Raw genomic sequence first — 15659 nt, forward strand, 5'->3', positions numbered from 1 at the left:
TTGAGGAGGAAGTGCCTTTGCAGTTGGTTCTGTCAAAGCCATGTGGCACCAGGTGTGGCAGAAGAGGGTATCTGCTTTGGAGGCAGCTGCTGACACAGGAAGCAGGGGCAGCTCTAACTCTGAGGATAGTCAGGATCTATCCCAGTAGAAGTTCATAAATCTTCCAGTGAGCTTTCTCTGTCACTACGTTTTAACAGTGACATGCACTAGTGGTGTAACACACACATACTTTTCACCATTTTACAAGAGAAGGTGGCTATAAAATAATGCAAAGGTCTTGCAACAATGCTCTATCATGTGATGACCTGTTGCAACATGTGGCAGTGCTGCTGCTGCTTTTTCTGCTGACATTTCAAGATGCAGCTGTGCATTCCCGCATGGGTGCAGCAGCCCTCAGTAGGTCTTTCACTTTCCAGCCCCTAGGTCCCAGAGCCAGGCACCTTGCCACTTGGCTGTGCCTCTGAAGGGTGTGTAAGAGCAAGCTGCAAGGCTGTTTAAAAGGGAATGATCTTTTATACTGTTTTGCGATGTGGAACAAATATGTATGCTTCTCAGTATTTTTTCATAATTAATAGCCTACAGGATACTTGCTTTGTATCATACTGTTCTCCAAAGAGAGTTGCATCCAGGCAAATGTGCATGCACGTGCCAACAGAAGGCTACAATAAATCTTCATCTTGAGGTTGCCCCAAGCTAAAAAGCTAAAGAGATAGAAAGCACTAGACAGGATCCTATTTTTTTTTTTTTTTGTTTTTCTCTAAGGCAGTGACCTTGAATCATGAAAATGGAAGGAATTCCGCTTACTGAGAACAGGCGTGGTACAAAAAATCAATTTCCAGGTGTACAGAAATGTTTTGTACTAGCCAGTGAAATCTGTTAGTATGTTGATAGCTTTTGCATTGCAACACCTGATTTAGCTCAGAATGTAAACATCAACAGCAGTGGTCTGTAGATTGTCCTCATGCAGATTTGTAGAGATGTTAATCATTATAAGAATGTTAATTAAATACATCCTCAGAAATGTGTTCTACACTGTGTCTGTATTTAAGAAATGTCTTTTTTTTTTTTTTTAAGTTCAGACAAAAATACAGAAAGTTTGCATGTGTTGATCTGCACTGTCTGAACATTGGTAGAGGACTAACAGAACAGCAGCATAAAGCTACAAAAGGATTTACTGTTTCACTCACTGATGGCACAACTCTGATTCCAAAGGTACCAAGAGTTTGACAGGAATGCTAATTATGCTTCTGAGCAGTAATGGTGAGTGTCATTTGGCTAGTGAGGACCGAATTTGAGGTACATGACAACCTGCCTAAACTGTAATTCATTAAATATGGTGCTGGATCAGGACAAGGATTCTCCTCATATCTTTATTTCTTTAGTCTTTATTTTTAGAAAATACTCTGTTTTATGTTGTAGTTTCCTATTTGCTCAACACGAAATGACACTTGAAGTTCTCGGTGATCTAGAGATGGTATATGTAAAGCAATTAGTAATTTTGAAATTTCATTGTTCTTCCAAAGGAAAATCTTTCTTTCACTTTTTGAGAAGTTAAAATGGTCATGGGTGATATCTTGGGAGCTAGAAAAATAACAGTATGCAGTGGTTTTGTTTACAATGGCAAAACATAAAGACAGTAAGGCAGCTTATGGGAAAGATAGTAAAACAACACTGACCTCCTGACCATTATAAATTAGGAAGTGCAATTCTAAATCAAAAACAGCGCCAGAAGCTCTGGGAATGGAAACAAGCTTAATTCTCTGTTGTGCAAAGAACCCAAGATTTCCGTAGCAGCAGATCAGATTTTCAGCCCTGTGTACGTGTCTGCTTGTTTCATAAATTCCTGACAGTGTGTGTTCTGCTGGCCTTGGGAACAAGCAGAAGCCAGTGGGGGGAGATGCAGGGTGGGTGGCTGGAGATTGGTACTCTTTCCATGCCAATGAGATGCAGAGTTTCCCAAGAGCGGGGAGATTTGAATAGTCCTTGGTTCCCACTGGGGAATCTCTTTGCATTTGAGAGCCTCTTTCTCTCCTATGTCTACTGAACAGGCTGACCGTTGCCACTGCCTTAAAAACCATGCTGCTCCCATCAGGAAAGAATGACCCAGACCAGACCTCTGATCTTAAAAGAAATTCTAATCAGATATAGTAGCATTCACTGAGAGATTCTTTCCACATCTGCTTATTTCAATTTTCTGCATGCAAGATTTCTTCGATAGCATAGGTCCTGGAGCATGACTGATCTCTAGCAAGAGTGTAGTAGAATATCCCTTTGAGCACAGAGAATTTAGCTGGGGCAGGGAAGGTGAGGTTACATGTATTTTCATTTAAAGAGTCTGTTTAGACTCTTACTTCTTTGCTCTCAAAATCAAGACTATGTCACTCTGTTTTCCAGTATATTCATGCCTGGCTATTCAGTGTTCTGCTGTTTGAAAAAAAGGTTTCTAAATACCTTCAAATGCTGATTTAATTAATTGAAGTAGACACTTATCTAAATTTCCCATGCGTGTAGAATCTGCTGAACAGAATGCATTCTTATATTGAAAAGTGAGAAGATTTTAATCCTCAAAACTGTGTATTAAAAAAACCCATCGTTGCTATATTCTTCCAATAATTATTTTTTTTTCTATTATATTCATTTCCACTACTCCATGAGACACAATTGTTAGGAAAGCATCTCTTATCTTTAGGAAACAAAGAGTAAGTGGAACTCTAGTGAGGCATGATATTTTGATTCATAGAATAGTTTAAATCCAATTCATTAACATAAGTGCTTCAAGTAAAAATTTAAAAATAATTATATTATTGCCACTCTTCATGACATAGAGTTTGCAGGGAAAAAAAAAAAAAAAAGAAAAAAAAAGAAAAAAAAAGAAAAAAAAAAGTGTGGTATTTTCACTCTGTTTTCCAGATGATTCTTTCTGAATATTTAACTTGGTCACCAGAGACCACCACAACTCTGTTGTTACTACTTTGAGGTGGTTTTGTGGTATCTTCTTCAACTCAGAGTATCTAACAAAACTTTCCCAAACTTGCCTGTCATAGCCCAAACAGTTCTTGCCAACATGCGGTTGATGTTTGAACTAGGGTTTTCTGTACTGTAATATTAAAAAAAAACCCAAACTGCAAGCCTGTATAGAATTTAGCAATGAAATGAGTTCAGATAAGCAGTATAACTACATACCTATTTATGATTTTCTTTTTTAATATCTTTGTCAGCCATTATACCTAACATTATTAGTACAGACTTTAAAGGGCTCAAATACAGGTGGCAATTACAGGTAGCAATTTAATGTTCTTAGGACAGAAAGGAAAGGAAAGCTACCTTTTAAAAGCAGAACAGATTAATCCATGTGTCTAAGCTGGGGTCCCACATTGTTCTTCACTGGACAGATTAAGTACCACCACTTTTCAACAGCAGATGTATGATGGGCTCTGTGGCAATATACTAGAGTCAACAGCAAAGAAAAGAATGTGACAATAGGTCATGGATCAGAATAAATCCCGTTAAATAGAGATAGAGAGAATCCTTGCAGTCCGCCTCCTAGGCCACCCACCCGCCAGAGTGAACAGCAGCAGGGCTTTACCCAGTGTCGTACACTTCTTGCAGAAAAGCAGCTGGATGCTCTTTCTCCATTCTAGGAAAACAGTGTACTCTTTGGGACGCACAGAGCCCTTACAGTCCAGAAGAGAACGTCATATCTGCCTCACACTGTTGGCCAGTGCAAGAATTGTATTGCCATGTTCTTTGACCTACTTGCACATCTCCAGTGCCTTCATTTAGGATTGGTTTTTCTTTGCTTCCAATCATGTTAATACTGAACAGCTCAAGAGTTAAAACATTTAATCTCTGTTCTTCTGTTTTCTGTTTTTTCTGAAGAATGAGTCATATGAGTACGGATGGCCTTTTGTTATTCTTTAGTAAATTCAAACAAGAATATTTATGCTCTCATTAGAAAAACAATAAATCAGCAAACAGAAATATGCGAAACAATAATTTAAAAAAAATATTGGCTGTATCTTACAGTTATTGTTCCTTTTTTTTTATTTTAGAAAGTCAAACAAAAAAGAGTGCTCATTAAATGTGCTGGATTGCTAGTGCTGAAGCCTAAAACCTGGGACATTTTGATGCTGAGGAGCAGTAGCTGAAGTACAGTCCACTTGAGCCCTTCTGGGAACTACATGTACTGTTTGGAGCAACAGTGATTTGAGCAGAGACAACAGAGATAACAACTGGTTTCTGAGCAGGGCCAAACAGAGTGACTGCCTGATTTGTGTGATGCATCCTCACCTTCTACACAAACCTCATGATATGCAGGATAATCTGCTTTTTAAGATAACTCACTCTCAGATTGCTCTTCTGATGGATTCGACAGGGTTTTTGTTACTTTAAGATACACCAAAACATGATTTTCTTGTGATTGTGTAAAACTAAACATAGACCCAAATTCATGGCAAAATTTGTTCATACATTTATGAACCTTTTGTGCCATTTTATGTTATATTGATGTCCAACAAGCAGAAATTGTAGAGTACAAAAGCCTTTACAAGATATTCTCCTGCCACAAAATCTTGTAACTATTTCATGAAGTACTTCCTTAGGTGGATAGGACTGTATTTCTATAAAAAAGTGAAGGTCTGAGATTATTTCAGTTGTATGGTGGAAATAATTTTGACACCTTGCTGAAAAGGATGAGCATCTTCACAAAGGCATGGGGCCAGTGTTCCAACTTAACAGATTCCTTTGCTGGCAACAAGAGTAAGTACGTGTTCAGTGCAGAAAAACCACACCCTGGCCATAGATTTTTAATTCCCTAGCATTCAGTACACCCAAAGGTCATTAAATTAGCTTGGCTTGTGTCCCTCCTGCTGTGAAGAAAAATTGCTGTGGGTGCCGTCTGCTTTACCCGTATGCGGTCATAATGTTGGCTCTGCCTTAAGAACCTTCACAGCTGTGCTGTAACACAGTTAGTTCCCAGCATGACTCAGATGAAAGATTTAATTTAATCTGCGCAGGACTTTTGAAAAGGTTTTTATTTGTGAAAAAGTTTTTATTTGTGAAAACGTTGAATCTGTGCAAAGCTGAAAACAGAGCACGTGAACAAGAGGCTGTGTCTCAAAAGCTGATTTCCCATTGAATTCAGTGAGAATGGAAAGATAGGAGAAAGGTGAAACAATTTCATTGACTTGGCCACCTTAGTTCCTGTAGTTGTCTATCAGTCATAATTTGTATTACTTTAGCTCATAAATAGGAATCATTAAAGAAGCACATGGGTATTTTTTTATTTAGTGGCTCTAGATTCACCTTTTGTTGTAGGTCAAATTTTTTTTAAAGGAGGGCTTTGAGAGGAAAATAATGCATTTTGGCATTTGTATTGATTCACTAAGTACAATTTGAGCAAAACCAAAAGCTTCTTTGCACTTACCTACCTTGTTTTTTGTTCTTTTTTTTTTTTTTTTCCTCAGCCTCTGCTTTTGGTTGCTATTTGCAATGTTTTATTTCTGTGAAACTATACACTGCTTTTTAAATTCTGATCATTGAAATCCACACAGAACAAAAAATAGCTATCTTGTTCCTGACATTCAGGTAATTACAATGGCAAAAACTGAAGATTCTCAGTTCTGATTGAGCTCTTCTGGAAAAAAGGGATAGCTGCCAGCTTGTTCTTCAGGTCAGAACTTCATGGACTTTCAAAGTAACACTTAGATCATTTGTTTAAGGATGGTCTTTTGGGGAGGTGGACCTGAGGTCACCTGATAAATATGTAAAATCATGTCTCTCATTTGTCTTTTGGAGGCAGCGTGTTCTTGTCCACAAGACCCAAACATGCAGAAGGAATCCCAAACTGCTGAAGTAGCATGAATGTTCCAGTCATCTGATGTAGAGGTTGGTCATTAGTTTTGGTCTACACATTTTTAATGGAATCTGCAGTAGAGCACACATAAGTTTAATAATGTATTTCAGATTCCCCCATGCAAAAATGCTCCAGTTCTGATATGAGTACCTTTTCCTGTTTAGTCCAGATGCCAAGACATTACATCCCTGGGAAGGGGAGTGTTAATTAAGGACTACTAAGTATTCCAAAACTGTCTGCACATCTCAAAGAAAAAGGTGTGTGGATTCATAGATGGCCTGTTTCTGTGCAGAGTATGTGAAAAAGAAGCCTTTGGTTATAAAGTGTCCATGGTGTTCAAGGAAAGCTGTTGTGCCACAGTCTGTTCAGGCCAGGTAATTAAAACAAAACAAAATGATGAATGCTCAGTTAAAAGGAATTGACTTATAACTGCAAATGGCAATTGCCTCATGGTTTTACACTAGAATTATAAAATCAATTCTACGGCCACTGTAAGTAGTACTAATGAGATCCAGTGTAGCCGAGCATTGCCATTCATTACTTGCTGAACCACAGCAAATATACTGCAGAACCAAAGAAGATAAGGTCCTTAGGTTATTTTTGGTTTTTATGGGATGTAATCATTAGGTGGTATTTATTATGCTTTTATGCAGAAACCTCAATATTCATTTCTGTACCAATTCAAGCCCACAAACTGAACACCCAATGCCTATGGGAAATAGTAGGCATCATGGATAAATCTGGATTCCTAATCAAGTTAAAGAATAGTTCAATTTCCAAGGTGAACAATACAGAACTGTTCTTAGAATTTTAACGTTACTGCAACAATGAAGTGATTTTCTGTAAAAATTGAAGCTTTGGTGAATTGGTGCAAATAAGGGTGTCATTAAGGGGGTTCTCTTTTTTTGAAAGGACAAAATCAAGAAATGTAGAGAAATCTTTACTGTGGTCAAATACACTGAAAAAAATGTAAAATTGAGTATGAAACTGGGTGTAAGTCAAACATTGTGATCAAATTTATTTTTTCCTTGGCCATTTGTATGTGAACACTTACAATATAATATTCATTAAGTTTCATGTAAATTAAACAATCATTGTGATGAACATGTGGGCATTAATAAAAAAACAGAATGGCAATAAACTGATCTGCATGCAATTTTGATAAACAGTTTAATTCTAATTCTATACTGAGAATGCTTTGGATACAGTGTTTAGTCTGTACACTCATATTGAAGAGAGCTAAATGAATCAATCCAGGTATTATTAAATATTGTGGTTCTAATTTATGTCCTGAGCATAACTCCAAAAGAGAAGAAAACCTTGCAGGCCTGTGCATAAAAATTTAAAGCATTTTGTCTTAAGTTCCAAGATAGCTCAACAGGACATGGTTAGCTTTGTTGATTGTTACAAACCTGAAGTTTATAAACCAAATAACCCAACCTGTTATGCAACATGATACTGGATATGAAATTGCACAAAATGATTCCACCATCCCAACAGAGTCAATGAGGAAAATTGGGAGGTATTTAATTCATGCCCAAAAGATATGTTGAAAGTATCATCAAATTGTTTGAGATCTCTTCATACTTGCTTCAATCTCTTCCACCTCAGGTGACCCCAGCAGGAAAGGATTACCCAGTTTAAGTGCAAATGCTTTTCAGACAAATAGGTTTTGAAATGAGCACTAATACCTTTCAGGTTAAATGATAACATTAAGCTGCTCTTGTTTTGTAGTGCATACAGGGATATGGGTCACTTTTTTGGTAACAGTTCATGGCATTCATGAATTATTGATAGAAGGCATGGCTCCCCGAGTCACTGTGATCTCAGCAACACTTAAGAACAAATGAATGAGCAGTGCTGCAGCTAATGACCTGTATCAGATTAATCTACTGAGAGCAGCAAATAGTTTGGTAATTGTTTTATCAGAGATGCACACTGTGACAGCTTTTTCTATTCACTTTGGAGCCTCCCAAACTTCACAACAAAAATACATTCATAACAAAACCTACTTAAGCCAGTTTATTTGAAAATATAAAGTTTTGTATTCTTATCCTGTTCTCAGTAAAGTGTTGCATGGAATGAAGAAAGAACTAGGCTTAAAAGGGATTAGTAGTCATAAAGTGTCTTTTTTTGTTTGTTGGGTTTTTTGGGGTTTTTTTTTTTGAGTCCACTGTATCTTCTTGTTTGAGGAGCAAACTTATTCTACATTCCTGCCAAGTGTCGTAATGACAAAATCACACTGAATTATTTGAAAACTTCTACTTCACACAATTGCTGCTTCTATTTCGGATCTTATTTTCTTCATGTATCTTTTTTATGTCTGCTTTCTCCCCAGATCGTCCAAAATCACGGTGTGAGGCAGAGATAGTGAAAAAAGCACTGGAACAGAAGTGTTGCAATTTTCAGGCCTCCCTTTCATTAACACTGACTGCTCATCAGCAGAAATACCCACTTCTGGGAATCTTTCAGTTTGTGCATCCACAGCAGGTACTTACCTTTTATCTTTGTTAGGGAGCACTAAGAATTAAAAATCCTCTTTGGGTTGTACCCATTGACTCTAATTAACATGAGAAAACGCTTCACCGCAGAGGCTTTACCATAGGACTTCTATTTTTTCACATGCATATATATCACAAGCAGTGCACACTAACTGTTCATATATAGTCTCAGTGTGCATTCTGTACACACACAAAAGTTCCAGATGTGCTGTGTATCTTGTTAGTTGACTTTGTTCTTCTTAAAAGCCAAGGGAAATATTAATCATTCATTTACTGTTAGGGGATGGGTCTTCTTCTCATGTTTCAGTAAAGGGGGTGGAAAAGCAAAGTAAGCCAATTTTTTTCCTATTTAAGGCCAAAGCTGGGGAATGCTTGTGGCTGAGTTCTGTACATGGGCCGGTGCTGGAAGGGCAGGGAACAACCGATGTTGCTATTTTGAATAGATTTTTCTTCCCCCCCCCATTTTTATTTTTGCACAGAGAGTCTCATGTCTAATATTTAGACATGATGAGCTTTGTGCAAAAAGTAACTTTGCTCATTCTTGCCGTGTTTCAACCCTCAGTTATTTTGGCACAACAAGACGGTGAGTAATTCAAGCTTCTTATGATTTAATGTTTTTATTTTATTTTTATTTTGACCAACGATTTTAATAGCTTTTAAGAAATGTGTATTCACAAATCTCACCAGAACACTCTTCCTTCACTAATTCAGCAGTCAGATATTTAAAGCTAAAGCTGAAAGCTGCAGGAGTTTGCATTACCATCCCCAAACGTTTTTCTTCACTTTGTTTTCTTCTGTGATTACAAGGACTGTATAGTGCTGTCTGCCTCAGCTGTATTTGTTCTTGTTCTTACTTGTTTCCCTATTACAGGCAGCGGAGAGTTTTTAAGCTATTTCTTTTAACTCTTGGAATACCATTTAACTGTTTAACTCTGTGCTGCTGTGAAGTTGTTTGTCACAAGCAATAAGTCTTTGCTTCCAGCTTTTTTGTTTGAAGTTCTCCTCTGTACTTGCGTGTTTTCCACTGGCAGCGTGGGGGTTTCTTTAAACAAATTTGCATGCAAAAAAAAAAAAAAAAAAGCCTTAAAATTCTAACTCGTTTTAATTAAACAGTTTTTAAGAGGGTATATGAAAATACGTCAGCTTATGGGACTTTTACTTAGTCATAAAGCAGGAGGGTAAATTAATTCCCTCAGCTGCAAGAGTTTGAATTGTGCATCTGCAGGCTGTTACAGTCCCTCAGGAGACTGATTAGCAGCTGATCGTATCTGAGAGTCCGTGGGAGTATGCGTGTGTTTACAGAGAACGGGAACACCAAAACCCAAATGTACATGGAATTTAGAGGGGGAAAAAAATACTTTGTATACAACGATTCAACTTAGAGTGAAGATAAGTTTGGTATGAGTATTTAAGTTAAACAGATGACATTCCACAAGTACAGCTGACCTTTTTTGGATGTGCTCTGTTCCTACTTGCCAGACATTGTAAACCAGAGCTTCCTTAAGATAACACATTTTCCTTTCTTGTAAATATAAAAGATCTGCAATGTATTTATTCCTGCATCAAGGCAATGAATAACTTTACAGACAACTTAGTAAGCAACAGCCAAATAAACTGTAGAGCAGTAAAGGAAAGCCAAATGCCTTTAAAGCAACACCCTACCCAACTCCATGATACAAATAATGAAAATGGTTACTTTAGCCATTTCATGGCAAATCTGCCGCAGCATACCTGGAAAAGCACCTTTGCCAGGGAGGGTGACTGTGAGTCCACCAGCAGGCTGTTAGCAGTGGAGCAGTTTGAGCTCAGGGGGTTCTGTGCATGAGCAAATCAGGTAACGTCATCTGCAACAGCAGCATGCCCAAATACCAGCCTCTCTCATCAAGCAGCATAGACACAGGCTAAGCCTTGCAAGGGCTTTAAAAAAAAGAAAAAGGAAAAAAAAAAAAAAAGGAACATAGAGATGTTCTGTAGAAGAGAAACATAATATACTGTGAACCAATATTTTTCTATTTCTGCTTTCCCAGTACATAAGCTGTTCCTTCAGTAATCCTTGGTGAAGAAAATGCTATAAAATTTGAGCAAATATATGCTGTAAGTTGTCTCTGCTTATAGCACAAATAGCATAGTGCATACAATTAATATGCATTATGTATATTTTATATTTATATATAAATACATATATGTATGTTCAGAGGGACAAGGACTAATGGACCAGCCAATATGAAAAGAAGGAACATCAGTTTTATTTCTCCCAATAAACAAATCCCCTCTGAATGTCAGGTCTCTCACCCTCACTGTGCTAGTACCCCTGAACACTTCTGAGGTGCAACAGATACTTGACTCAAGAAATGGTAAATTTTAGGTAGAAGAACAATATAGAGATGAAATGTGAGGGAGTATTCTCATTTCTTTGCCACATTCCTGTTTCATGGTGTAGTAACATTTCCTTATTGGGCTAACTTCCATACTACTTACAGGGATGTGGTTTCACAGAGACACTGATAAAACACTAGTAATCCCTTAAAATATCTGATTCTGTCCTCTCTTCGGAATGTTCTTTTCCACACATTTGGATATGCTTTTCTCACAGACAATAATAATTGAAGGAGTAGATTATTAGTATCACTAATTCACATGCAAGGCAGCAATGGACTGGGAAACCAAATTTTCCACAATTCATAAGAGAATTTCCAGACATGCTAAAATACTCCTTCTTGTCAAGAAAAATGTTTATATGGTTAGTATCAAATGTAAGTCAATATAAAATTTTCCTTGGAAAAAACTGGCAGGAGACAAGACTTGGCAAGACATTAAGAAAACTGCACAGTATACACTAAGTTTAGGACAGTCAGATGTACCTCTGGGCTATGAGTTTGTCTTGCTGTACTAGCTAGGAAATACTAGGATTTGAGTATGCCCTCAGGCTGAACCTCTTCAAAAGCTCAGGAGCTGGATATTGTGGAACAAGGAATTTTCTGTGACTTCTACCCTGGTAACCTACTAGGATGCTTTTAGCCTGCATATGAAATCACCTTGACACAATTCAGGTTTCGTGATGTGTGTCAAATTAGCATAAGGCATTTGCAAGCCATGACTGTTCAAGATAAAATGCCTCCTAGTGGCCGACGTGAAATAAAGCTGGTGCTTCAGACATGACAGATAATTTATATTCCAGCATTGTATATTCAGTTCCAGCATTTGAAGGCACTTTTACATCCTGCATATTAAGCTAACAAAAAGTGTAAGAATTTGGAATGGTTCTTTAGGAAAGAAATCCATCCTCTACCAGCCACCACAATTTGTGCAAGTATATGCTAGCCTTACAGCCTACATTCATCATCTTTATCTTGAGTTTCTAGAGTCAATTAAGACTGCTAATTCCAGAAGACAGCATAAATTTTAGCATGTTAGCTAGATTAGAGGTATTTGGCAAGTTTCACCAGCTACAAAGGAAGCACATGCACAGCCCTGCGCTCATTGATGCCAAAAGGGAGGTCAGATGGATTTGGGCCTGTCTCAGCTGCATCTACGATGGTTAATGGGCCTCTCAGTCACATGAAGTGTGACACTTCCCATACATACACCGTATCGTCCTTAAGGAACTTAACTGAGGTGATCAAGAAAACTCAACTGTTCTTAAAGCTGTGCAAGAGTAGAGCCAGAAACCCTTCATTACTATTCCAAATATTGTTTTGCTCTAATGTAATTAGAGCATTTTCCTTGTAATGTAAATATTATCTTGGATGTTTGGTCAGGAAGCTGATTTCTGAGGTAATGACTGAATCCTGAAATATCTCTGAGAAGACTTATTGACCTTTCAAATTACTTTCAGTCACAAATTTCATTTTTAAAATTAAATATAACCACTCCATATAGGTTTCAGGAGGCAGAGAATTTTCTATGCTGAGCATCCACTTCTGATCCCCTAGAAAAGAAGGTTGATGTTTTAGGAAAACTCGTAAACACCTTGGTTTAGCCATTTTGCTTTCTTCTTCCATTCATTTATAAAGATTTGATAGGTAATGAAGTAGACAGTTATTGTACAGAAGCAGTGCATTTGTGAGACTGCCAGACTGACATTATTAACACTTAACTATATGCAACAATGCACATAGGCATTCTTTGTTGATAAATTAACTATTTTAAGGGTAATGACTATCTTCAATTAGTGAAAACTTTTTTTCCTCAAAGATTTTGGTAATACAGAAAAATCCCCCTCCAGAGTCTGGAAGGTAAAACCAGATGAAACATACACCATCATAAGTAACCCGGGCTATGTGAAGGTATGAAAGATCAGGGGTTTACTGCTGTTCTTCCATTTTTCTTAACAGTTTTTTGCCAAGCACACGGCAGGCAAGATTACATTTAGGAGAACTGCAACATTCCTTTCTGGTCTGGAAAAGTCATACTAAATGAAAGCCTGGGGAATCCACCCCCTCTAAACATTATATATATGTTCTTGGAAATACGACAAATTTCTTAAAGACATTTTAAATCACACATCGCTGGAAGACATTAACTTTAGGAAAATGAGACCATTATATATCCTTTCCATTATTTTCCAGATTTGTTTTTGATTTGAAGCCAAATCTACATAGATTGATTTTTTAAAAGAGGAGGTGGAGTTGGAAACATCCACGCCTTTATCACATGGGGAAGAAAGAGAGGTAGAAGGGTGTTGTCTCTGGCATGAATATTACTGTCAATGCCTCAGAGTCGTTATATTTGCTCCAGCCTTAGTGCTGCAGATTACAAGCAGATCCTATTTCCTCTTCCAGCTTCTGCCAAAGTTTTGAGGTTTGAAATAGGCAGCCAGGTGTCACATGCAGAATCTTAGCTGATGCCAGCCTTATACAACAGATGTGTTTGCTGGATGCTAGGTTTAATAGATCCCATTCAAGAGAAGGAAAGGAGTGAATTACTATCACTTTTCTGTTTGACAGACCGGCTGGTAAACTGGATTGACATGGATCTATTAGTCATTGTTCCAGTTATGTGCTAATATTGTTCAAGCCTTCTTTTAATCAGAATTATACAGAAAATGGGAAATACCTGAATTCATAATTAGGAAAATATGCTGTAGGTCACTAATGGAAATGATGGAGTCTGTCATTTAGCATTTTGGATTAAAAGCAATCTCCTCAAAGTTAAAAGGTGAAACCTAACTGCAGGGGAAACAAAGTGTGTTTTCCCAGCCCAGTGGGCACCGTGAAAATTATATTGCTTTTGATGTTTCTGTGGTAGATTAGTAGTCTGGAGAAGAGCACAAGCCACAGCTGCTGTAAGAGTTGCAAATTTTAATTTGTTGGTTTGAAGTAATAATTCATCAAAACCCACAGAAGTGGAAATTAGTGCTATGGTCATGTCCATTAATACTTCAGATTATGCTGGCCTTTAGTCATGCTTGTTTAAGAAACTAGGCAAAGTTCTTGGCTAAGAAAACAAAACCTATTGGCCCTGGGAAAGATAAGATGTTAACAAAATGGGGGTTGGGGGGCTGGGGAGTGCGTTGTGTTGAAGTAACCGGGTTAGATTCCCACATCATTGCAGAAATTCAAGGTGATGGACCAAAATTCAATGTATTTTTGGCAACACCCTCAAATATAAAACTCATACTTGAAAAGTGTATATATAATCTTCTGATTCAACAGGACAACCATAAGAGTATTCTCCTTGTGGTGGGTTGGTGAATTGCACAACTTTAACATGGTTTAGGGTTCAGTATCTACCACCTGTACATCTACAATTTTGAAATGCTGTGATTTTGGATTGAAAAATAACCTTCAACCCAAAAAGGAACAAAAATTTATGTGTTATCATTTTACCTGCTGCAATTCTTTACCAGCCTACCCCTCCTTTGACATATTTATGATAATATACCTTGTGCAAAAGGAGAACTGGGCATATATGCAGTTCCTTCTCCAGGAGTGGTGCAGAAAGTGGAAGTGTATTTTGCTTCTATACCTTCAGGTCACGATGTTGAGGGGTGCATGGATGGATGCAGAAGAATGCTACAGCCGCTGGCCCTTTGCTTGCTGCCCATCTCCAATCTAGGGGATCTAACAGATTCTTTCTGGAGAGGAGGCTCTCTGGGGCTGTATGGCTCATGGTGATGTTATCTTTGTTACAGAGATGCTGTATCGTGACTCACTGCATTTGGCTTCCCATGACCATGCTACTGCTCGATACCAGAGCCAGTACCCTGGTTTAGTTACTGCTCCAGGACAGCAACTTCTCCATAGATTTTCTTTCTTCCTTTGAATTTTTTTATTTGTACAGGTTTTGTGAAGCTTTACTGTCAGTCCTCTCTCCATCTCCCCTGACAAGAGGTGGTTTGTCCCTGGAAAAATCTGTAAGGAATTCCCAGAGAATTTCCTGATCTTTCTCCATTCAGCACAGTCAGACACTTTGTGTTTCAGGGAAATTCCCGTATTTATGTATAGGGACCATGCCATTAATATTTCTCACATTGCTTTGAGACTCTATAAGAGTTTCAAAGATTAACCCTCACCGTGTTCCTGGCTGTGGCTAATGAACCGAATCTTTACAGGCAGTAGAAAATTATATATTACAGGAGTTAGAAAGTCTCTTCTGTAAGTATAACAGAGATAGAGATGTGTGCTTATCCTGTCTTAAACACTGGAAATGTGCAAAGAGGAATGAGTTCCAACACTGATGGTAGAGCAATTCATTTTTCATGCAGAGGCACAGTAAATGATATTTTTCATTTACACTTTCAAGCAGTCTGTATTTTTTCTCATCTTTCTCATTACTTTGTAAAGGAAGTTTCTCTCCATTTTGCTTTTAGAAAACCTATTCTACTTGCAACCACTGCTTTTATTTATTTATTTTCACTTCAGAGACAATCTTCTTGTCTCCAAGTTTGTGAAGTGGAAGCCTCTGCCTGTTTCATGTCAAAATGACAATGGAAAACATGATATAACCCCCTCCAACAACAACCATTTGTTGGCTTTAGTTTGGATAAACTTCATCTCTGGGACTTCTGGCTTTGTTTAGTTTAGCAGAAGAGATTCCTTTCAGATTAGCTAAGAGACTACTTCCATTTTCCCTGATTTACATGAAACCCTTCATTTAAACATGAACTATCAGAATGAGAGTGAAAACGGTACCTCTTGTAACAGTGTCTGGACATTTTTTCTTTGCTTTAATTCCCACAAGTACTCCATGAAGAGGTGTATGCCAGGGAGGAGAAAGCACACACAAAATATTAAACAGCAAGAATGTGACAATCATGATGGAAAGATATATATTTTAAGCTGAACGTGTTTTGTTATTTTGCA

At 37.7% G+C, this 15659-nt stretch overlaps 1 protein-coding gene and 1 long non-coding RNA gene across 3 annotated transcripts in view; both read left to right on the plus strand.

Annotated features, from left to right (window-relative positions):
* Window positions 1–5650: 5650 nt before the first annotated feature.
* LOC136011062 (uncharacterized) lies at window positions 5651–8269 on the plus strand. Its single transcript, XR_010611173.1, has 3 exons — window positions 5651–5671; window positions 5801–5886; window positions 8193–8269. It is a non-coding gene; the product is annotated as an uncharacterized LOC136011062 (long non-coding RNA).
* A 450-nt stretch (window positions 8270–8719) lies between these two features.
* Window positions 8720–15659, plus strand: part of COL3A1 (collagen type III alpha 1 chain) — a 50586-nt gene continuing 43646 nt past the window's right edge. For both annotated transcript variants that reach the window (XM_065669883.1, XM_065669884.1), the window contains exon 1: window positions 8720–8938. In XM_065669883.1, the coding sequence (XP_065525955.1) occupies window positions 8860–8938 (79 nt within the window). In that variant the 5' untranslated portion in view covers window positions 8720–8859. The remainder of the gene's footprint in view (window positions 8939–15659) is intronic.

The sequence above is a fragment of the Lathamus discolor genome, chromosome 3 (assembly GCF_037157495.1).
Source record: "Lathamus discolor isolate bLatDis1 chromosome 3, bLatDis1.hap1, whole genome shotgun sequence".
Lineage (NCBI taxonomy): Eukaryota > Metazoa > Chordata > Aves > Psittaciformes > Psittacidae > Lathamus > Lathamus discolor.